General features: G+C 42.6%; 2 protein-coding genes across 3 annotated transcripts in view; both read right to left on the bottom strand.

The window, feature by feature from the left end:
- Nucleotides 1-611: 611 nt before the first annotated feature.
- Nucleotides 612-17842, bottom strand: phf20a (PHD finger protein 20, a). The gene is made up of 18 exons (XM_071515614.1): nt 17728-17842; nt 16592-16678; nt 15337-15443; nt 14703-14874; nt 13039-13123; nt 11849-11925; nt 11081-11699; nt 10865-10915; nt 10477-10743; nt 10001-10195; nt 9674-9769; nt 8872-9027; nt 8216-8397; nt 7931-8030; nt 4975-5170; nt 4327-4783; nt 3053-3233; nt 612-2184 (listed from the first exon to the last, which is right to left on the bottom strand). Exons 2-18 carry the CDS (start codon nt 16592-16594, stop codon nt 2042-2044), a joined length of 3087 nt encoding a protein of 1028 aa, XP_071371715.1. The 5' UTR covers nt 16595-16678; nt 17728-17842; the 3' UTR covers nt 612-2041.
- Nucleotides 17843-21078: 3236 nt separating this feature from the next.
- The window catches only part of arhgap46a (Rho GTPase activating protein 46a), a 33470-nt gene continuing 30217 nt past the window's right edge, over nt 21079-24331 (bottom strand). For both annotated transcript variants that reach the window (XM_071515604.1, XM_071515605.1), the window contains exons 8-10: nt 24035-24126; nt 23749-23918; nt 21079-22778 (exon numbers count right to left, since the gene is read on the bottom strand). In XM_071515604.1, the coding sequence (XP_071371705.1) occupies nt 22584-22778; nt 23749-23918; nt 24035-24126 (457 nt within the window). In that variant the 3' untranslated portion in view covers nt 21079-22583. The remainder of the gene's footprint in view (nt 22779-23748; nt 23919-24034; nt 24127-24331) is intronic.

Here is a 24331-nt window from a genome sequence, read left to right as displayed (position 1 = left end):
AATTGCACAAAAACCGAAAGTATTGTCACAGCACACAGATATCAATATTACGTTTTTTTGGTAATGAGTGGTTTCCAACTTTATCTTATGTCTGTGCCAGATCGGTCGCTATGGTAACGGGGGGCAGCGCATGCGCGAGGTTTAATGCCCACTTTTGCGGAGAGGAAGGTGGAACGTTTGTATTTTATTTTAACTATTGAGTGGCTTCTCTTTTTAAACATAGTGCATCTTTGATACAAACCCATTCTAACGCCCTCAAGAGGTTAGATGCCCATGATGGCTGGTACAAGTTTTTCGGGGGTTAGGGGGCAATACAACATCCCTTGCCGTCCTATCTCCACACTATGCTGGCCAAAATTTTAGAGATTAACCGATTACAATTCACTTCAAGTTTGCTTTGAATCTGGTTATGTAACTGCACAAATCGGCTGTGCAATAAAAAACATATTACACTAAAGCATAGATGCAAGCTCTTTATTTAACCTTTATCTGTAGTTGTTGAGAAAGGGGAAAGCATTGGTCTCTACCACCTCTGCTTTCAGTCTGATTGTGTAAGCGCACAAATCGGCTGTGAAGAAAGCATGTTGCTTTAGAAAAGATGCAACCTTTGACTTCACTGAAAGTGGTTAGTGCCAGCTGGACAAATAAGATCAGCAGGATGTCAGAGAGATGGGAGGAACTGCATGTTACAAATGGCAAGAATGAGGCCATAGCACGCACAACAAGTAGGCTATTAATAACAATGATAGTTTATTTATGTACCAGCAAATCTGTTTTGCATTGTTTTTGACATCTCCCCTGCTTCTAAGCCAGACACTTACAGTACAGTAGCATACAATATTATCCTTTTTTGGAGAATGTTTTCAATACAAAGATCCCAAGAAGAGCACATTTGTTGAATGACGTATTTACAAAGAATACAAAATACTGCAAAATAAACAGGTGAAATGGAATCAAGGAGGAACAGAAATTTACAGGTCAGCTGAGTAGTATTTGTCACTGACAAAGCACAAGATGCAAAGGTTTAAAAGAGACAAGTCCACATACAGTTTTCAGCGAGTCAAGTGCTACAGCAACAACGATGCCAGAGTAAATGGAAGTAAGGGATACTGTAAATGACAAACACTTAAAGATTAACTGATATAATAGGTACATCAATGAGAGGACTCTCTTAGGAAAGAAGCCAAAACAAATATTACATTTAGAAAGAAAGAAAACCAAACTCTCACTCGTCACTGTCTCTACAGCTGAAAATAAGACGCCTTTGATTCCAGACAAAAATAACTTCACAGTGTAGTATAAAACTAACCCTTGAAAAGGTCAAAAACAGAATGAAACATTAGTGGAGAGATTGCTTGTACAGTGCTGTTATATATTGGATGTCTTCAAGTTGTCCTCTGTCCACATTAACAGCAAAACATAAGCGCTTAAACACAGTATGGCATGACAAATGATGGAACCGTGGAAACTGAACTATGAAATATTGTTTGAAAAAACAAAACAAAAAAAGGGTGATCATTTTTAAGAATGGATTCAAAAACTATTGCAAAGAGGCCATGTGGGTTAACTGGAACAGGAGCTCGATTGAGATCTTTGAATATAAAGCTTTTGCATGTAAAGCACTGTGTACTGAGAGAAACAGGGCAACCTCGAACAGTAGCTCAGACAAAAGGCATTCATATGGTTTGGAGTTGCATGGGAACCATAAAAAGTGTTAACCTGGCCCTATGGATTTTCCTGCACTTAAGAGGTTACTTTTTGTGTTTAATCCTGATTCGTGATGCTTACTTTCCGTACATGTTCATATAAATATTTAGTTATATGATCACTGGCTGTAGCATTGTATTCCACTGCACAGAACCTTTCAGGAAAGGAGAAACAGCAGCTGAATTCACGTCAAAGAGAAAGTGCCAAACAGTCTCAACCTGTGCATTTGCGTTGACTATCGACATCGCTCCGACCAGAGAGCGGTGAGCTTCCTCTTCTGCATCGTCTCTGCGTGCCGTGTGGCGAGCGAGGCCTGCGCTGCTCTCTGGCGCCCTCATGTGGAGCTGCACAGGGCGATTTGCTGCACTTTGCCCAGTTCTGTCAGCAGCTGTTTCATGCGGTGCTTGAGCTGAGGCAGACGGGCCAGAGGCTCAGGAGGCTCCAGCTCCCCTGTGTAGTCCAGCCAGCTCTCCAACACTGAGGGGGAGAAGCAGGACAACTAAGAGCCAAGTACACAGTTACACATGATGGGTTTCCTCTAGCCCAGAAACGCTAAAACCCATTCCACACATATACATGACCCGGGAATATTACAGTATGCTGATCTGGGCCCATCCCAGGTACGAGGCAATTGTCACTGCACCTTTTACATGGGAATGTCCTCTGAGCTGTCACCTTATAATTTCATATAACATCATCAAAAGCAGATGTGTTTACATTCTGTGTTCAACATTGAGCAACACGACTCAAATACTCAACTTTCACACAAAGAAGATCCTGCTCAGGGTCGACTAACCTGGGTAGAGCCTTTCACACCAACGTCGGTCTGTGCATTTCCCAGGTCACTAGTCGAATTTACATTAGGCTTACAATAGCATTAACAGCCTTTGTCTTTAGTATTAGCTAACATTATGCTTCATAGGGCTTCTTTGACAGTGAAATCGTTAGCTGTGTGAACTAGCTGTCGGATACAACTTGCACAATTCAACCTAGGGTTGGAGATAAATATAATGTTAACAACTTGAAGTAACTGACTGCTAACATCATGGATGTTCACTTCAATCCAGTTGTCTTTCATTTGGACCTTTGTGGGTAATTTGGCTTCTTATGTCTTGACGATATCAAACAATAATTTTGGCGTTTATATAAATTGCTTTGTCCAAAGATCACTCTGCCCCGAAAAAGATCAGTCATTTGCACATGGCAATTTCAGTAGCATGCTTTTTTACCTTTAAGATGTCAGGCTTTACATAGATTTGGGTTTGGTGTTAAGTTACTCTTTAAGTTTCCTACACTGCTAAAGAGATAAAGCTAGTGACCACGTACAGCCCACCCCATATCTTACCATCCAACTCCCTCTCAATGAAGTCCATCCTGTGCGAGACCTCGTCCTGGACTGCGTCTATGTGGTCCAGTAGGTTGATCTGCCACTGGTGATGCTGCCTGCTGTCGTCTGAAGCCCCTCCAGGACCCCCCCCTCCCTCCTCCTTCACCTCAGCCTGGAACCATCGGCCAGCGTTCGAAGCCTGGAGTGAAACGGTGTTTTCATTACACAGAGGTTTAGGCTTCACTTGTCATTGTACATAAGCTTTCTGCTACAGCAACTCACATCATTCATGCACACAAATGATAAGCAGATACATCGTGGCTATTTTGAAACAGCTCATTAAAATTGTTAAATGAACAGAATTGGATAGCTAAATGAAAAGAGGGTTGGTGATATTTGAAGTAGGGCTGAGACAAATCCATGAATGACTTAAGCAACTCAATTATAAGAAATCCTTGATTTAAATTTCCCTCCAGACCTCTCATCTTATTCAGAATTTGTGTGTCTAAACATGTCTGTGTGCATGGTCTCTACGTGCACTTGCCAGCTCATTTCACCTTTATTATTTATTGAGAGATCATGCTATTGCGTGTTCCCTGCATTGCTGAGAGGAGAGCTGTTTCAGCTGGATACTAATGGCAAGCCATGCTAAGCAACCTAGAAAAATATGGAAACTCCTATTTCACATGGGTTTTTCAGTAGTTGCATATCAGCAGCAGGAGGCAAGGTGAGCATGATGTATATAAGTTTGGTAACTGTTTGGAGAGATGACTCAAGAAGCAGAAGGCACAGGTGAGCCAAGGGAAGTACAAAAGATGTCCAAGATTTGGGAACATTTTTTCATTGTATTTTTTAAATGTGTTCACATGTGGGAAAACTGCGAAGAAAAGTTGAGAAATGCTTTTAACATAATGATAAATACATGATAAATACAACCTGACCAAATGGTATGAAAACATATTTTAAAGAGACTTCTAAGCAGTAAATCAACTTGAAAAATCACACTTTAACAATAACCCCTGTTTTATTGTTTCTTATTTTCCTTTGATAATAAACTGCTGGTAAAGCTATTTTTGTAATTGTGCAGAAATGATACTGGCTTCACAAAAGAGGGAAATATAGTATATACCGATTAGTTCCATAGGCTACACTGCTGTATAAATTGAAATGTTTTACCACTACTCACGCAAAGTTAATCTCACGTCACACCACAAGTACCGTTGGTACTGTTGGTGATATGAAGTTGAAGGCAGCTGCAGGTCTAGTTTGTCCCCTGTGGGATGAAGCCTAACCTTGTTGTTGGCGCTGAGTGCTTTGGACTTGTCCGTCTCCAGCAGGCCCCCATAGCGCTGCTCCCTCTCCAGCAGGTCCTCGGTGCTCCTCATGCTGTCCTCCAGTTCCGAGCCCTGCCGGGTCTCCACCACCAGCCTCTGCTCCACCGCCGGGTAGTACGCCCGCGGCTTCTGGTAGCAGTGCTCGCTGCTGATGTACGAGTCCTGGAAAGACAGGTAGGGCGAGGAGGAGGAGGAGCAGGAGGAAGAGGAGGCGGAGGAGGTGGCGGTGGCTGCGGCGCGGCTCAGCTTCTCCAAGGCGTTGGACATCAGTATCTCGCCGCGGCTCATGTCTTCGTCGGGCGCTGCCGGGGACGGGGCCGCGTCGGTGCCCGGGCACGAGTCGAAGCTTTTCCGGGGCCTCTCCGCCTGCTTCCACGGCTGGCACCACAGCCGCAGGTCAGGGTGGGTCTTGCTCCTGAAGAGGCAAAGCAAAGATCAGACTGCTGTGTAATTACCACATCAACAAATCAGTTTAGTCTGTTGCTGAACTTCATTCGGTCTAATTGTCAGTTGAATCACCCTGGATTCAATTTGACTCCAGTAGGTAACAATAACACAACCTATACTGTGCTGACAAGCCTCTTGTTGCAATTCCCTTGTACTCACTGTAAGACGCTCATCTTGAGCTGCAGTCCATTGAGGACCTCCACCACATGGTGCACATCCCCCAGTAGCTGGTGGGTGGTGGCGATCTTCTTGGCGTTTTGGTGAGAGTAGTTCTCTTCCAGAAAGGAGAGGCCGTACATGTGACCGTTGCTCAACCACTCGCGGTCATACCAGTAGCGCAGGCTCTGCCTCTGACCTGGGACACATGACAGAAGTGCAAAACATATTATAAATGCTCTGTGTGCTCGTTGGTTGGTTGGTTCCTGTGAAATGCTTTTTAAGGGAATTACGTTATGCGCCCTTTACGCCAAAGCCCCAATATGCCTGCATAAGGAAAATACAGTGTGCGCTTGTACACCAGGCAGTACGGTAGAAGTCACAAGTGCGACACATACCAGGACGTAGCTCAAGATTTTATTTCTAACTATAATGGCTAAGCCAATGCATGAATGCAATATTTTGTTCAGCAATTCTCTTAGTTACAACAACACTGAGCTTCTACAGCTCTTTGGTGTTAACAGGTGGAGTTTTTAAAGTCAACATAATTTCACTCACTCCAATCATGTAAACCCCTCAAACCTCCACCTGAGTACCGAGAGAACGCACTTAAAAATCAGCCATACTCATACAGCTTGTTACCAACACATTTACTGTATTTGTGCACATGCTTGTAAGTTAGCTTGCAGCCAGTATCTTTAAGGATTGCATTTCAGCTTATGATAAAAACAATGGCTGGCAGCGTTCAGGAGTATGCTGCATAGCATGAATATTCATGATTCACTCAGGTAGTAAAAATTTGATTCATAATGTAATAGTAACAGCATATTTAGATTATGTACTGTCTGACAGTAATTTATAAATTATGCATATGTGCAAAATCTCCAGTCCCATATTCATTGTACTAGTGATGCACAGATATATCGGTTGAATATCTGATAGCCGATTTTTGCATTGTTGACTACAATCGGCTCATTGGCCGATAAGATTAAATCCACTGATGGCAGTGGCCGATACTCATTAACATATATTGCGTCACTAATCTGTTCCAAAGACATTCAAGTTTGAATGGAAGGACAGCCTATCAGCGTGAGGTAACAATAGCTGCGGTTACATGAGACTTTTTTTGTTCATTGTGAATGAAATAATTCCGCTTGCACGCTCCAGAGAAGAGCGTGCAACTTTTCTTTTTTTATATTTAGGTAATAATCTGAATATTGAGTGTGTATTCTGCCAACGAGGCTTAAATTGTACATTTTTAAGTCGTTTAAACCCTGCGATCTAATGGCTACATGTGTAGATGACTGTCACTTTGATCTTAGACCGGTTCTAGAGACAGTTTCAGCAGAGCTATCCTATGCGCAAAATGATAAGACATGCTTTTCCTAGGTCTTAAATTCTGTGCGCAATCAGCAGATGTTAACGGCCACCGCCTCTTGATAAATCACGTCCACTACCAATTTCCATAAATCCCTCCCTTTATTTTGCGCCTCAGCCTTGGTACACCCACAAATGCATATACAACTAGACCACACCGCAAAAAACGGTGTAAAAAACTGTAAGCGCACTTATTATTGGAAATGACTGAATGATATTAGAAACGGCAGCAGAGCGCGATTTGTAAAGAAAACAGAGGGGGAAAGGAGGAATGAAATTGACAAATACAAGTGCAAACCGCTATCATACAAGTATTATTGTTTCCCTTAAGAATTCTATGAGAGAGAGAGAGAGAGAGAGAGAGAGAGAGAGAGAGAGAGAGAGAGAGAGAGAGAGAGAGAGAGAGAGAGAGAGAGAGAGAGAGAGAGAGAGAGAGAGAGAGAGAGAGAGAGAGAAAGAAAGAAAGAAAGAAAGAAAGAAAGAAAGAAAGAAAGAAAGAAAGAAAGAAAGAAAGAGAGAGAGAGAAAGAAAGAAAGAAAGAAAGAAAGAAAGAAAGAAAGAAAGAAAGAGACATGATTCTGAGTAGGAGAATGCCATGGGAATGTGCCTACCGCCACCGTGTTGTCACAAAATTAGCGCTGAATTTTGGAATAAAGTGCGGGGGACAGAGGGGACAGATACGGGAACTGCGTGGGACGTGTCCCCCGTGTCCCCCGTGTACGCTACGCCCTTGGGACTTGATATAAAAACGGGGTGCGCCGCCTACATCAAGCCTGAGCGCCCCGGGGTTAATAACAAGCACATCGATTCAAATCTTACTTACGTTAAATGCGTGAGCATGTGCAGAAAGAGGCGAGATTAAGAAAGTGATCGGAATGAGTGTTTACATGATGAAATTTTATCCCTCGACCGGATTATGAAAGGGTTATACCACCCCTCTCAAACGGAATGAAATTTAATTCGGATCGGGCCAGTTTATTCTGATTGAGGCGTTTATATGAGGTATTTTTATTCTAATTGGGCTGCTATTCTGATTTAAAAGGCTCCATGTAAACGCAGCTAATAATATTTGTTTATTTTAATTTAAAAAGGCATTTTTGGTTATGTGAAAGAATGTTACAATAAAAGATGTTCCTTAAATCTATATGTTCATTGCAAAGTATAACGAAGGGCAGAATATAGATTATTTTGGCAGGGCACAAATGGGTGAATACGAAACAAAATATCGGCAGGCTACCGGTATCGGCCGATTGTGGTGTTTGAAAAATTGGCATTGGCAAATCAATCGGCCCAAAATTTCCATATCTGTGCATCCCTACATTGTACACTTGCTATAACATACTTTGGTCCACTAGATGGCACATGATGCTTTTTTTAGCATGCAATCCTTTCTATCAGATTAGCAGTTAGCCAAAAATCTTGCTTTGATGTCTACAAATATAAAAGCAAGTCAAACCAGAACCATGAAACTGCATAGAGATAAAAAATGAGCTATTTCCACATTAAAATGAGCATTTTTATTATATGATAGTATATCATGATTATTAAAAACTGTTGGGATTAAGAGGTGGTTTTTCCTCACCTGGTGGGTCTCTGCAGATGTAGCAGGCGTATCTATCTGGAACATTGTCCTCCAAGAGGCCCATGCAGGTGCCATGTTGCCAGCACAAACACTCCTCACACTGCGAGAAGCACAAATACAATACTTAACAATAGTGCAACTCTGAGATAAAAACGAAAAAAAAAGCTTGCATTGTCTAAAAATAGATCAACAAAGTTCTCATCTGGCATCACTGGCAAACTCCTAGCTCTAAGGCAGGGTGGGGGAGTGAGGTGTCGCACCACATTAACACAATGAGCAGCTCACCTGGATCATGAAGTCATTCTCCTCCTCCACCTCACAGATACAGCGTACGATCTCCTGATCGCTCGTATCAAGGGCAACAGAGTCCACGCTCAAGGGCGGCGTGGTGACGTCCAAATCCACGCCGAAGTCATCGTCGCTCCACCCACAGCTGTCAGTGGACCAGTCACTGATGCTGTCCTCATCTACGGTAGTGGAGGAAAGAAAATTATATATATTTTCAAGGGGATGGCACAGCTTGCAAGCAATCTGCCCCAGGACAAACTCAATTCAAATTCCATTTTACAAATGTCTGCTAATTTAAATACTGTAAATCTACAGATTTTTATAATGCACAGTTATGTGAGATTTCGTGAATAATTATGTGGGGAATTACATAATAAAGCAAGCCGTAGCAGCGAAGAACAGCTCAGGATTCAATCAACCAACCATGAAAATCAGGTCCAATCTGTGGCAGCAGCCCAGTTTTATTTCACTTGTCATTACATGGTATGAGGAAAATTGAGTAAGAACATTTGGACACAGATACCAGGAATGATGCAGATCAAATTGAGACAATTGGCTGATGGATTGAATCCAAGGGAATGGAAGAATGGAGGGGAGAGCAAGCCATATACATTCACACACACAAACACACACACAATCATAGAGATACCCACCATCCACATGTATCTGCTCTGAGTGGCTGTATCCAGGCCTGCTGGGGTAGGCCTCAGGCTTGTGATTGTGTGAGAGGGGGAATTTGAGTGGCAAATTCAATTTGGACTGAAGACCCAATACTGAGATGTCAATATTCTCCTCACTACCTGTGTAGTCTGTTAATACAGGGAAGGGGGGAAGCAGACGTAGAACAAAATGTCAACTTTGTAAATGCTAAACAAAAGCTAGTCTAGAGGTGACAAACTGTGGCACAACAAACACTATGGAGAAATATGATAGACTCAAGAGTGGTCAGGGACAATCTTTTTATACAACGCATATAGCCCACGTTACAGGCAAAGCCTTTTAATGGTGTGAAATAACCAATCAATGGAAGGATACATTCCAAACATATGCAGCTGTGTGCATGCCATACACACTAGTGTCAATCCTAACTAGGAATGGAGACCAGTGTTGGATTGGTGTTTGGATTGGGCATTATCAGTGCCACCAAAGAAGCTGGCTATTCATCAGCAGCACTGTCAGAGTTGTTGTACAAGAGGGTAAAAAAGCAAGCTATGATTTCAAGATGAAAAAGAGAAGAGTCAGAGCCATTTGATTGGGCCAATGAAGTGATGGAGGCCAGCAGCAGATGTAACACTACTCCCACACACAGAGGCTCAGCCACCACACCAAGAGGGGTGAATGGAGTCCTTTATGCTCCACGGCCTAGCCATGTCCACAATGTCGCGGTGAGTGCACATGCAGTGGCAGCAGAGACGCGGGGAGGCCCCATGCAGTACGCCAGGGTCCCCTTCTTACCAGACTTGGCCTTCTTTTTCTTCTTCTTCTTCTTTAGTTTAATGCGGAGGAAGTCCTTCTGTTTTGGTTTGTCCCTCAGTCTGTCTTTCACCGACCCTGGGCACAGTCAAGTGGCAAGAGGAAAGCCACATGTGAGCGCAGCTAACATTGCAAGCAAGAGTTCCTATTCTATGAGCTAATGTGAAACCCTTTAATGAAAAACACTGAACGGTGTCGTGACAATACACTAAGACGTGACACCGACAGTGAACAGGTAGGGCTGTACGTAACACAGCGTAACACATTTCTCACTTCATCTACAACATCTTCTCTCTGCATCATACTGACCAACGTCAAAGCCACTCTTGTCTGCGTCTTTCTCCTGCTGCTGGCATCCGTTCCTGTCCAGCTGGTTCTCCTTGCTCTTCTCTCTCAGCAGTGCCCTCTGTTGCTGGCCCTGGGTGTTGACAGCAGGGGGGGCTGATGTGCGTCTTCCTGCAGCCTTCACTTCGCTTCGGGCAGTCGGGGCAGCTCCACCAGGGTCTAGGAATGGGAAAGAAACAGGCAAACATCAGCCCAAAGCCCTGATGTATTGGCAAAGCTGAAAGTGCTATATTTACAATATAGTGTAAATCTCTGAAGTGTGCGATCCCTGATGTAAGCGTGCCATCGTTCACTATGACATAATCAGGCTGATAATAATTGGTGCGCGGCTAGCGTTTGGTTCAGACACTTGTGGAAATAGCAACCGACCCAATTTGTTATAAAGCGGTACTTTGGTCGCTACGAGTGGACTGCAAGCCTCGACTTAGAGAGGAACTCACGCATCGAGGCGGAGATGGTGCGCCTTCTCTTGGGGCTCTCCAAGGAAGTGGCAGCCTGCTTCTCGGAGGCCCTGGTCTGGATGTTCCTGGTCGGACTGCGGTCCCCCTCCAGAGGCTGGTCCTCCCCATGGTAGTATTTCATATGGTAGTGCAGCAGCTTGGCCTTGCGAAACGACTTGGTGCAGCCGGGAGCACTGCACTTAAACGGGTTGTGGTCGAGGTTGATGGACAGGACTGGAGGAGGTTGGTTTTTGATAACCCGGTACACTGAAACAGCATCAGAAAGGGTATGTGGGGAGGGTATGTGAGGTGTGGAAAAGAAGAACACACAAAGATACAAGTGGCAACTGTGTTGGTTTAATAACCAGGAGTGTTGGGATATACTCACATGGTTCTCTGCTGAATCTGTTGGGGTTGTGGAAACCTTGCTTTCTTACCGCTATTGAAGATAAAGAAAAGACTTTTAACAAGCAGTGGCTGGCAACTCAAATCTTGAAAAACATACCCAGATCTTATGTGATATTTACTGCACTCAATTACTCAATTTCACACTCCAGCAGATCTCTAGAGACATTCCTGCTGATTCACTGCCATGGACACTTACGTTTCACCGGCTGGGCAGGTGGCACCTCCCCTGCAGGCTGGGAGCTATCCGATTGGCCGTTTGGCTTCTGCTCCACGTCACCATTGGATTCTGTGGTTGTCATAGTGACAGACACTTGCTCCGTCTGCGCTGATGTCTGACTGGGCAACTCCGTGTATGGCTTGGGCACCTCTGTGTATGGCTTGGTTCCATTCAGTTCTGTTTCCACCTTCTCTTTTTTTACCTCTCTGTTTAAATGGCAGCTGTCCTCTTTTTGCCCCTTCTCTTCTTCCTCCTTCACTCCATTCGTGAGTCCTGTCTCCTTCTCCCCATCCCTGGGCTTGTTCTGGCACGCTTGCTGCGACGCTTCCTCTTCCCGCTTGATCACGGGTGCTCCGACTTTAGCGGCCTCTACCTCACCGTCTGTTTTCTTGCTCTTCTCGTCGACCGTTCCCTCTTCCCACGCTTCATCCTCCTCATCCTCACTGTTGCTGTCCTCCTCCTGGTCGGAGGTGCTGCGTCTGGCCCGCTTGTTCTTAGGGCCTCCGTTCTCCTGAGGCCTCCGGTCTCTGCCGTTCTGGACCTTCCTAACCATGTTCCTGTCGGTGGACCGACACCTCCCTCCACCAACACCACCCTTCTATTTTGTCAGCAGGGCGACGAGCAACAATAGAAAACAGAGTTGAATACAGTGCTCAAGACATGGACGACAGAAGAAAAAGCAGACAGAGATAGATCATGTATGCTGAATAGGAGTTCTGGATATTCATGATCACTGATTAAATTTACCTCTTTAACAAAAGGCTTCACGTGAATCCCCTTCACCGTCTGGATAACACCATCGTAGAACTTCACGGTGTAGGATGCTGAGGGGATAAAGGGGATTAAACTGATGCAAACCATGTTTTACACAAGTGCCGGCTGCCAAACAGAAGGACGATTACTGACTCCTTTCCAGCCAGCTATGTTTGAACTGTCATTTTTGTTCTTAATGTGGGATATTCTCCTCAGTCTGACTGCCATATTGCTATTAGGCGCTTTGTGGTGGCACATCAGACACACCTATCTCCACACTGTTTCACTTCGTTTTAAAGCGGTGCCAGTGCAGGAGAAAGCAATTCTGCTCTTACTGGATCTCATCCAATCAACACAACAGACTGTGAAAACAAAAGTGGAACTTAAAATTCTACAGTATGCTCCAGCCTGCACGCGTGTGTGTGTGTGTAGGTATGGGCTAGGCAGTAACTTGACACGTTTTAGTTTAACTTGCCCAACACTGGGATATGAGGTGAACATGAGAGCAATGCCATTCACAGACTTGTACCTTGTCCCGACTCGCCAATTTGAGTCACCACGCTATGCTGACAATCGTCAAAGACATTACTTAAGCAACACATATTATACTTTTTTTTTTAACATTTTCTAAAAAAAAAAAAGTCCTGTTACTAACAGGACAATCAATATGTAAAAATACAATGAATGCACACATTTATATTATTAGTGAAATAGTTTTATAGTATACAGTTTCTACTCGGGGTGTGATGATTCACCAATTTTAACAGATGTATCGGGCTTAATGTTTAAGATACGGCTACACTGATTCAGAAAGCTTGTATCAGGCAAACGTTGGGAGGGAATCGCAGATAATATGATGCGGGCTTCAGTGTAAAGCCCGATATGACATGTGTCTCTTATTTTTTAGCATCTAATAATTCGCTGCTTGCATTGTGTGTTTCTCTCGTGTTTTCTCCAAAGCTACCTGCTTCTCTGCACCACCGCACCTCATGGTATCGCATTGAGACAGAGCTGAATCGAAGCATATTGCTCTGTTGGCTGCTTAAAATGTATCTATATGCATTGGATCGTTGATTGCGTATCGAGATGCAAATTGAATCGTGCTCGGATGGTGAGATGCACAACCCTAGCTTCTACTCAAAACTATATACCAGTGCTCAACCCCACATCTTACTGATACCCACCATCTTTATTGACTGTAAGGACCTTAGCTGGGTAGAAACGGCAGTCAGACCAGCTGGCCAGGACCTTGTCATTCACATGAAACCCCTGGAGGAAGGACAGAGACATTCATCACAAGGGTACGTCTTTATTAAACGACCCCTTTAACAGTTCAAAGTTGGGCAAGAATGGTATCATATCAAACTATACAGGTTGAGCTTAAATCACTAGTGATCAGAGCTTAATCCAGGCATAACTAAAAATCAGCTATGGATAGGTGTGGAATGGACCAGTGGCCTATGGAGTGGCGGTTGCAGAGGGTTGGACAGGGGTGGCCATGCCCGCCTCTGAAATCTGACTGATCTCTCCATAAGACATCTTGAACATATACCAATTTTAAGAATGATCTCCCTTATGAACAATAAATGTTATATTTATATTAATAGACGATACATTTCTTATCTTTCATTTAAGCCTCAGTAAATTGATCTCAGATGAACACAGAGCTCTTTGAAGTCCTCCTCACCGTTCTCACCTTCTCTCCTAAACCACCTTATTTCTGAACTCACTATGATCTCTAGGAATGCCACAGACAAAAAACATCTAACTGCAGCAAACTTCAAGTATCCTAGGAGTAGTAGTAAAGATGTGTTTGTGTTTTACCCATTTTAAATAAAAGGCCATACCAAAATGTGGCTTTAAAACGTTACTGTGTCTCAATAGTTTGAGCTAGATAGATGCGTTTTTTGCATGTGAAACTACAGAATTGCAGCTAACTAGCATGCCCAATATTGTGTATGTGTTTCACTTTTAAAGTAATGTGTAAAGTTGTGAAAACGTGAATTGGTCGCTACTTTGGTTGGCACATGATGGACTTAGCCCTATCTTTCTATATATCAGATGATTATATTCCGCCATCTTTACTGATCATATGTTCATCACTAGCCGTCATCATGTAGGGTCAAAGCCTAACAGAGTGTCTGATTTGGAGGCTGGCCTACGAGTGACGTGTGAAGTTAGCACCTGAGCTAGCATTCATTCTGAGGCAAATCCAGAGACGGCGAGGAGAAAGTTTATAGCTGCGGAGGTTGTGGAGTCATTCAGAAACAGTGATGAGGAAGAGGCAGTCATCTGCCCGCAAAAGTTGCTATTCCACTATTGCTACATTCTCCACAAAGACACTGGTAGTGTGACAGGAGCAAAAAACACCTGGGGACACTGCTTAAAAAAAATGAGCAGAGCTCAAAAAGTAAAGATGGCAGAAGTGCCAATTAACTTGTAACCATTTGCCAATATTTTATATCTTATTTTCTTGCATTCTCATAGTTTGCAGTGATTTTCCAATAAAATAAGTTACAATTTAATTTCTCCTTTAATAGTGTTTATTGAGTGATGTAATTACCCAAGGTTGTGCAGATTTTGGGGATATATAAACTTGATGATGATATTGTGAAAAATGCAACATGGCTTGTATTGTACAACAATACAAGCCAAAATACAAAGGTAGGCACCAGCAGGACAATTGATGGTGTGTCTTAAAGCACATACAGACCTAGCTGCCCCAGGCCACTCCACTGAAAATGATATGAGCCCACAAATAGCCCATTGCTGCATTTATGTCATGCATGCCAACAACATGTAATACGGGTTTAGGTAAACCCAAGAGAGAACAGAGATCTTGGCTTACAGGCACAGGGGCGTCTTCCTGCAGGCCCTGTCGTCTCAGCTGGACCCGCTCCACGGGTCTCAGGTAGGGACTTGTCCAGTCAAACCACTCGTCGTAGCGGTGACTCCACTGGCGGTAGTGGATGAGGACTTTCTCATCATCATAGTCGATCTTCTCTATGTTGGCAGCATACCTGAGGTGACGAAAGAAGATCAACAATGCATGATTGAGAAGGGAGAGGAAAGAAGATAATTCTACAAGGTTACCTTTTTTTCCCTTTTTACCTCCGACTTACGATTAGAGACAAGCAGCCAATGCATTTCATACACAACACAACAAAAGATGATGTAAAATATGAATTAACAGTCATAGATTCATTTTAATGGCTTTCATTATTATTCCAGGTCAGAGGCTGGGTCGGTGCCTACTCAGAGCGCACACCCATCGCCAACTGTCGTTTACTGTGGGAGGATCAGTGATGCAAGCAAAGGTCTCCAAGTGCAGTGACTGAGTCTTTCCTTAATCTTTTAATGTATGGTAGGCATACAAAATAGCTTAGCCAGGCCCACTTTGGAGAGACTAAGAATTTAAGTTAGCGAGAGAAGGAAGGGAACAGTTACAGAAATAAAGAGGAAAAAGTGGGGCCATGACTCACCAGTTTTTGAGGCTGTCTCTGGCCTCTAGCTGAGCTCCCACCTCGAATGTTATCCCTCTTCTATTAGGGGGCGTCTTACTCATACTGCCCACATCAAGGCTCACCTCCTGTACGTACGTGTACATACACACACACATACACACACACGGTTAACCAAGAAATAGACCAATCTAAACTACACCCACATGGCCTTGATAGCACTACTGAGAAAGGCCATATTGTGTCTAGCCTTGATTACAATAAATACAACCATATCAAGGATTCAAAATCTAAGACGTTCTCACTGTCAGCTCTTTCTATCTCAGTTCTTCACTAGCAATTATTTTACACAAGGACTACGGCAAATCCCAACGTTGCAACTGAGTTGTAATTAAGTGATTAAAAGCAAGCAAAGCAGCTCCCTCTGTTTGCCAGCAGGACACTAGAAAGCTGGGCGGGTTTATGATTGAGACAGTTATTAAACAACTTCAACAAATAAACCTAAAGCACACTTGTGATTTTGTTTTCTAGCTCCACCTGCACCAGAGAATGGTCCTTAGTGAAGAGCATGTTGGGATATGATACTACTGGTGTAAACATAGCTATAGATTACTCTTTTTGAAACACTGCAACACAATGTAAAGCTAGTCTGAACCAAGTTAACTTGAGCCATTCTCACAACTGGCAATGAAACATAACTATAACAAATGTTCACTGTTATCATTAGCTACAACAGAGGGTCTGGGACCACCAGGGGTCTCCCCAGCAAAATGAGGAATCGTTTAATTTCATCGTTATTCCACTCCCTGTAAGTTAGCACAATGACAGAATATACTAGTTTGAGCAGAGCTTTCACTTCCTCCACCGTTAACACCGACCTACAGCAAACCTACAGGCAATTACGTATTCTATACCAAGCAAATCCTACACTGCACCATGTCTACCAACACAAATCTTCTCAAATGGGCTCCCTTACGATGCAATCTCATCAAATAACGGCCTATAGTTTAATGCTGATCTATTTGAGGGTCCTTGGTGTTAAAACGTTTGGGAGAACCTCAGCTAGAAAACAAGGCTGGGTGGAGGAGGTCATTCTTTTCAATTTGCCTTTCATAGAAAATATCAACTCCCTCCAGATAATAGCGCCTCTTTTGTCATGCTTATCCGGTATCCGGATAACACAATTTTGCTCCAGATCCGCCCTCAATTAAAATCTGTCAGATTTACAGTATACATTGCAACAGCTTACATTAGTCCGGTGGACGATTTAACTCACCATAGTGGAGAAAGTCTCAGCGTTGTTGGTTTTCAATGCGACCTATAAACCGGATATCTTCACACTACTGGGCGACCCACGTGTTTTCTGGTCAGGCGATTTCGCGTATGGAAACAATGGGAGACAATGGCAATGACTCTAAAATGTATTTATCTGTTGCAAGCAAATATATAATCTGTTGACACAGAGTGGGCAATAATGCCCGATTCAATAAAATGTTTGATTTAAGGAAATTATTTGTTTTAATGGCCTACACAGAGCGGCTTGAGAGAAACGAAAGCAACCAAGGCAGGGCGCAAACAGAGAGCTGGTGTGTTGATGCCGATTCATGTCAGGAATCAGATGATCAACACACAAAATAAGGACTAAAGACACCAAAGGTCGGGAGATATATATATTTATGATCACACGACTCAACTTATATGTTCCATCATGATAAATTAGCGAAAAATCCCCCCCCCCCCCCCGGCCTTTGGATTTTTACACCACGCATCCAATACACTTCATATGTTTCACAGGTTTCATAACAGAAACTAAAGCGAGGAAATTTTGTCTCTTGCACTTCCGGGGAACCTTTTGTTGACCACTTCCATACAGTAATGACAGTTTATTGTCCAGTGTTTTATAACCAGTAGGCGTGGTGTGAAATAAACCACCGCCTACGTCAGCGCTTTAGGCAAATATAACTGGCTGATTGTGCCTGGTGTGGGCGGGACAGGCAGATCTGATTGGCCGCCGAGCTGTCGCTCACGGAGCTCGCCGGGGCCTCGCTGCTAGGCCTACTTCTTCATACTTTTCCTTGCCGTAATCAGGCGGCGTGGAAATACACAGCGCTTTAAACTTCCCTAACTGAGAAACCACGGACCCCTGTAGAAACACCCAGAGAAGAAACACATGCCGAACACGAGAGACGGCTCTAGACCAACAAAAGGGACCACAAAGTGCACTAACACAACACAGTGTTAGCTACTTCGTCCCGTTTGTTTTGAACTCAAAAAGCCGTCATCAAAGCCAAGCCACATGCGGCATCACACAATCTAGGCTGTTGATGCACCCAGCAAACGGGCCTGTTCCGCGATGCTATCACGGGTGATAAACTCTTAAACGCGATGAGGTACACGGTTTTGGTTTCCTACCTTGCTCTCCAGTCACTCTTTGTCCGGGTGGGTGTAAAATGTGCGATGTAATCCCTTGAAGTGCAGGTACCGCCGCCTCCGTCTGTCTGGTCCAGAGCACGCAGTTGAATTTCTCTCCGTTGCATTCACCACCGGCGCGGGCAGTGTGGCGCCACAGTACGCATGCGCAGACCAGGACCCTCATATAGCCATGATAAAGATCTTTAGCATAATAACCCCAATATTGCACAATATGTTGTTTTTGTATTTTCTGTCGTGTTAGTATTCATCGAGTATTTAACAAGATCAATTTTGTGGGCTGAAGCAATCGTAAATGGACACGTCTCAACTAAATAATTCCAGAATTTCCCACAGGGCCCTTAAAACCAACCCTTAGTCTATTATTGTTATTCTTTAAATTAATAAAATGGAAGCCAAGATATATGAAGCTAGTCTACATTTTGTTACAATAAGTCAGAAAGAGCCCTGAGAGTGTACAATGGAAGTTATTTGCAATCCCCTCGTCCTGTCCATGAAAGAATATTACCCTCTCCCCTTTACAGAGCACTGTGCGTATAGCTCCCCCTATCGTCCTTCCCATGCAACTAACAGTTGTTTACAGGATGTAGTGGAGGGTAAACCCCGCCAAACTCGGTTTACCCACATTAGTTGCGGATTTGAGTTTACCCACGCATTTAGGACGGCATAAATTCATATTATAATTCATATTAAGTAGTATAAAAATGGTGTAGGTGTAGGTTATATGAGAATAGAACATTTGATGGGGAAAAGCTTAAATTCACCGTTTTCTGAAAGTATAATTGACTTTTGTCTAAATTGATGGTGGTATTGTACACCTGATGTTGTACTGAACTCTCTCACCTAGGCAAGATTTTTCTCTTTTAAGTGAAACATCCTCAGATTTGTGCAACTCTATGGGGGTGTATCATCAACATTGATTAAATCCAGCTCTAAATCATTGTAATAATATATTTTATTTTATTTTTTTCTCAATTCAAAATATATATATACTGTAGCCTATATGCATATCTGCCATGCCCACTAATTTTTCAATCACTCCCTCAAAATGAGGCAAAAAGTGTTCAAATAAACGTTTCATGCTGTCCAATTAGTTTTACTTTAGTAAACCTTGATGAAAAATAACTACTGATAGATAATTCCATCATAAATGTTAGAAGTATACTATGCAACTATCACAGTAGAACTATAAACTATATGTAAAATGCTCAATGAGTATGATAGGAATATTATTATGATTACAAAGCAGATATAATCAGTCAAACAAACTCACTCTTGTGAACCACAGACACACGATAAGTCTTTCTATGAATATAATAGGAATATTATAGTGATATAGTTTCATTAGGTTTAAGTTCAAGGCCATTCATCTGAATGAATGGCAGACAGTATCTCCCTGTATTTAGGGACAACATTAAGAACGTTATATTCATGCCATCCTTCACTGAAAGTCTTTGTTTTTGTGCGTGAGGCTGTCCTTGGGATTTATTTCATCCTGTGTTGTCTTCTCTAACTTGTTCCACTCCCACAGGCTGAGGCCAGGGGTCCTCTGTCCTAGAGGCCATGACAGTTGCCATGGTTACCGTGCCAACCCAGGTTCTCATCAATGGTGGACAGTTACATGATTGCAGTTGGCAGGTTTGTGCAGCGGGGAGTCTGGATGGACAAATAGATGAATGGTGGCAGGTGCATAGGAACAATCATGTCATAACTGTGGGAATATAGACTTAAAATACTGTCCTCCGCAGATGAGATAGGGGAGATGACCAACTTCCTCATTAAAGTCAGAAAAACATATATATGTGTGTGTGTGTCTGATTATGTAACAATGACTGTAAAAAAGAATACAGTTATGTCAGACCAAATAGTTTGATAAACTCAAAGTGTAACTGGAAAACTGCTGCTGCCTTCAAGGCAGACCAATAATTAGCATTATTGAATCAAACAAATGAAGTGTAATGTATTATGGAAGGACAGACCAGTGCGTTTTAAAATGCTGCAGGATGCACTTGCTTGTGCCTACATGTTAGTGGTGATCACTCTGTGTATGTTAACCACATCTACAAAGAAGTAGACTAACATGTTTATGATATATCAGTTTTAAAACTTCAGCCATGTCTATCCACTCTGTGTCTCCACAGTACAGTCTTTAAAACTATTAGTGAATATTATTAGCTAAAGGCAACATGGCCACACTTGTGTTTAGAGATTCACCATACTGTGGGAATCATAAAACCGTCTGTTACAGAGTAGCTGTAGCTGCAAGAATCTATCTCCACATTTTACTATTTCACAATAGCATTTTCAAAAATTTGAATTAGACAGGACACATGCAAATAAGGCTTTGGGTGACTTTTCCCTTGCTACTATGCATGAGCAGTCAATGTAGATAATTTGGCTGATTTAGACAGGTGCACATACGATGGTCAAAATTCACATGATTTTTTATTCAATGCCTTAAATAGTGTGGACCAAATATTTATCAGACAGCTGTTCTGTTTATGAAAAAAGACTGGTGGTGTGTTGTAAATCACATGATCTTTTCCTACATGCTCTGAAACCTCAGGGTCTTTTGGCCATCTCAGTGTTGTCTGTGATATTTCTACATGTCATAGTGAGTCTGGAATAGCAATGTGGTTTAAGTAAGAGCAGAGTAACACGGAAAGATGCTTCCAGTAACTGAAATGATCTGACAGTAAGCTGCATTGATCTAACAGGCTCATATGAAAGCCTGAACCTCAGCCTTGCAGTGGGACCACATTTATACTAGAAGTTAATAAAGGCCTCATCAGGCTTAAACCCTTTTCAGCTGCTGGCAGCTACAATCTGCTGCACTGTGCCAAGTTTTACCACCTTTTTAATGAGGGTGAATGACCCACAGTCATATAAAATGTGTTCTAATAAAGCATTTCTGCAGCTATTTACACAAATATTCAACATTAACCGTTGTTTTTCCTTTGGGTTTTACGATTGAAGGTGACCAGTTGAATGCAATTAGACAAAAATGTATGGATCCGGTTGGTGGTTTTTAACAGCATCTTGGAATTTATTATGCCTTAGGAAAGTGTATAATGTCAAGTTTTATTGGAATTATGCCCAAAACCTTTTCAACTCTTTTCAATATTTCTTTTAATATTTTCTTTTAAAACAGAGTTTTCTTTTAATTAACTTCTCTTTATCTGCCTACCCTTTTCTTGGCAGAATTGTATCAGACAACGTGATAATTTAGTTTTTCTGACATAATTTTTTGTATCAGTTCCCTTTGCTCTTTGACTTTCAATGCAAAGTGGTCAGAAACGCAAGCCAACCAATCTACAATTGAACAAACCTTTATTTATGGACAGTCATTCCATACTATGACAAGAAGGTATGCAAACATACATATACACACAAGGATAGTGGTTTGAATCAGTCCTATTGTCAAAAAGGCAGGCGGTTACAGCAGAGAAATGAACTGTAATTACAAAAAACACACATTTCTTTTATTCCTCTTTTCAGCAACAGGAAGCTTCACCCTTACCCTGGATCATTAGAATAGGCTCAAGGAGAGTTAATACTATTTACAAGCAGAATATATTTACAATGGCAAAGCCTGAGAGGGGAAACAAAAAAAAGCCTTATCTACATTCTCATAGTGCTTGACAGTTGAACAATACTCCATCCTCGGTGTGGGGGTTTGTGGTCGAATAATCTAATCTTCAGTCTGCAAGGGAGGCCAAGTACAGTTATCACATCCAACACCCGTTTTATCATAAGACCTGAGCCAAAAAACAGTACAGACCACAAAGAAAAGAAGAGAACACTCTCGGTTTGAGAGTCTACACACAGATAACAGAGAAAGAGTATCATCAGTTGAATAACCGAGCTCCCACATAACGACTACATATACCACATAAACTGTAATTACAACACTCTCGTTCAGTGTTAAGAAATCGTAAAATCAAAGCACTTCCATGTTTACTTGTTTCTGAACTCACCACCAACTGTTAAGAGGAGCTTGTCAACAACACGTCCTCCCAGTCTGTGCTTTGAAGCACTGGCTCTGCACTGTGTGTCAAAACAGTCGTGGCGGTACGGCTACTTGTGTCTCGTAAAATGAACATACGAGGAAGACCATGACAGGCTGCTATCAATACAACTACTCAAAACAGCACAGGCAAGCTTATTAATAAGACGTCATTACAAGATTTCTCATACTCTTCATATCTGCAATTTCTGTACATAATAAATGAAGGCCGTGTCTTTCATCCACACGCAAACACCCGTGTGCACACACACACACACCCACACACAAACACACTTGTATGAAACCAGACAGCGAGCCAGAAAAAAAAGGCCAAGCATCAACAATGCTTTTTTTTTTTTAGTAAATATAAATAAGGCAACTGACCACGGTTGAATTCATCTCACACACAGTTTCCTTGTGCCAGTGTCCATTTTGTTAACTAAATATTCTGAGAATCTTACTTTACACAGCCCAGTTATCCAATGAAGTTGTAGTACTACCCATTCAGCAAGAAATGAAAGAGTAAATCAGTTTTCACATGCAGTTAGAAAACAGTCACTAAAATGAACCACGTTAAAGCCGGTTCCAAGGATGTGATCGGAATTGCCATGAGTCTTCTTCGCTCTCATCACTGTGGATTTGGTATCAAAAATACACAATGAAGCCTCAAGTGGTGCGCATTGTCCCCCAGTAAGGAGGCAGGAAAGTACATGGGTCCGATGTAAGAATTTCCAGTGTGGTTTTGACAGAGACGTTGTGTTTACGTCTGATTGTAGATGTGTAACTGTGGTTGCCGGAGGCTGATCCGGCACGTGAGGCGGTTTGCAGAGCGCTACACCACCCCCTCGATGAAGCTGGTGTCCAGGTGAACGATGAGCATTCTCAGGAAGGACATCTCCTTGCGCGTGTTCTCGAAGATGACCCGCGGGTCGTCCGACTGGCAGCGGAGGCAGTTGGGGGCCATCACCATGGCCAGGTTGTTCACGTCCATCTTGGTGACGGCCACGTTGGCGGGCTGAGCGAACACCTAGGGGCAGAAAGTAGGGAGAGAGAGGAGAGAGAGCAGTGAGGCAGGAGAACACAGACTGACCTTTGACCTGCACCGTGCAGCGGATGAGTCATGCTCTGTTCATCCAGGCAGGGTTACTACAGTTTGGGATTTTTCCGTTTTCAGTGCAGGTTTGGACGTTTTTTTTATTGTTCACAAATGTTTACTTTTAGTTTCGTTTTTATTTAGTTCCAGTTTTTGTATTTTTGGTAGGGGTGGTATTTTTTAAACATATAATGATCAAAGTTCAGAGCAGGTATTTTGTATATGTTTGCAACAGGTATTGTGTAATACAAACAATAAATCATTCATTCTTTGTAAAATTTATTTACATGAATTTTTCATTAGTGTTCAGTAAAAATAGCCCAAACTTCTCTGCCCAAAATTCGAAACTTTTTTTTTTTTTTTACCCTGCACATAAACAAAAAGATAAAAACTATTAACATTTGACATATATTAGTATACAAGTAGTCAAGATAGTTTTGAGCCAGGTTTAATGTTTTATAACACCTACTTTTCATATTATTTTTAGTTTGTGATAATAACCTTGTTTCCTGGGCTAAATATGATTTAAAACAATGAATGTGTGTTCATGACAGTGCAACAGAAATAGTGAATTTAAATGTTTTGCTGTGACATTTCATTTTGCCAATAAGTTAGTGGCATTACTTTTCTGTAGAAATAACAATAATAACTTTATTTGTATAGCACTTTTCTATAATAAGGTGCTTCACAATCAAGACAAAAGACACAGAAACAATGTTGCATGAGAAAAGGACAGCAGCAAAAACAAAGACAAAGACACAGCCATAAGGTTGGTGGCTTATGGCTATTATTAAGGGTAAGGACTGTGTGTGTGTGTGTGTGTGTGTGTGTGTGTGTGTGTGTGTGTGTGTGTGTGTGTGTGTGTGTGGGAGGGGAGTTAAGGCGATGCCAACATGTTGTTTACCTGCAGAAAGTGGATGAAGTAGCAGAGCACCAGCCTGTTCAGCTCAGGCAGAGACTGCACCACAGCGATGGCTGACACCGGGTCGTCATAGTTACTGACACACTGCTTGTAGAAGTTCATGGGGATGAGAGGCTCCTCCAGCTCCCTGTACCACAGCTTCATCAGAGAGGCTGAACGAGACGGAGACGCTCTTAAGTATGCGTGTTCAAATGTACATACATGCATGAACACAATAGGCAGAAGCCCGTGGCAAAACGCCTCACACACAAAGTCCGGCCTGCCTCACCTGGAACGTTGGGGTCGGAGAGATTCTCTGGGATCCTCCACTGGTCCACCTGCAGCTTCAGCGCATTCACTTCATCGATGTCTCCAGGCACCCTGAGGACGTTACAAGGCACATCAGTTACACGCAACAGCCACAAGAGGGACCCCTACTTCTATCATTCCACATTCTCCGTGCCCTGTGGTGAATCCATTATTCATTCCCACCCAGTTGGCTCCAAATGTGGCCTGCTGACTTTCGAAATAAACTGTTCTTTGCTGGCACTATTTATTTAGGACAAAACAAAAACAGATTATATAT

Source organism: Centroberyx affinis, unplaced genomic scaffold (assembly GCF_046629955.1).
Source record: "Centroberyx affinis isolate AG114_WGS23_722 - 3 ecotype Tasmania unplaced genomic scaffold, CSIRO-AGI_Caff_v1 ptg000361l_1, whole genome shotgun sequence".
Classification (NCBI taxonomy): Eukaryota; Metazoa; Chordata; class Actinopteri; order Beryciformes; family Berycidae; genus Centroberyx; species Centroberyx affinis.
The sequence above is the reverse complement of the archived record's forward strand: the minus strand, read 5'-3'. Positions and strand labels throughout refer to the sequence as shown.

Excerpts from the sequence above, each read along its gene's own strand:
- phf20a (XM_071515614.1), bottom strand. Across the intron at positions 11,926-13,038 it reads CCTTACAGTCAATAAAGATG|CATCCTACACCGTGAAGTTC; the intron begins GTGGGTATCAGT and ends TTATCCCCTCAG. Across the intron at positions 4,784-4,974 it reads CTCAAGATGAGCGTCTTACA|GAGCAAGACCCACCCTGACC; the intron begins GTGAGTACAAGG and ends TTGCCTCTTCAG.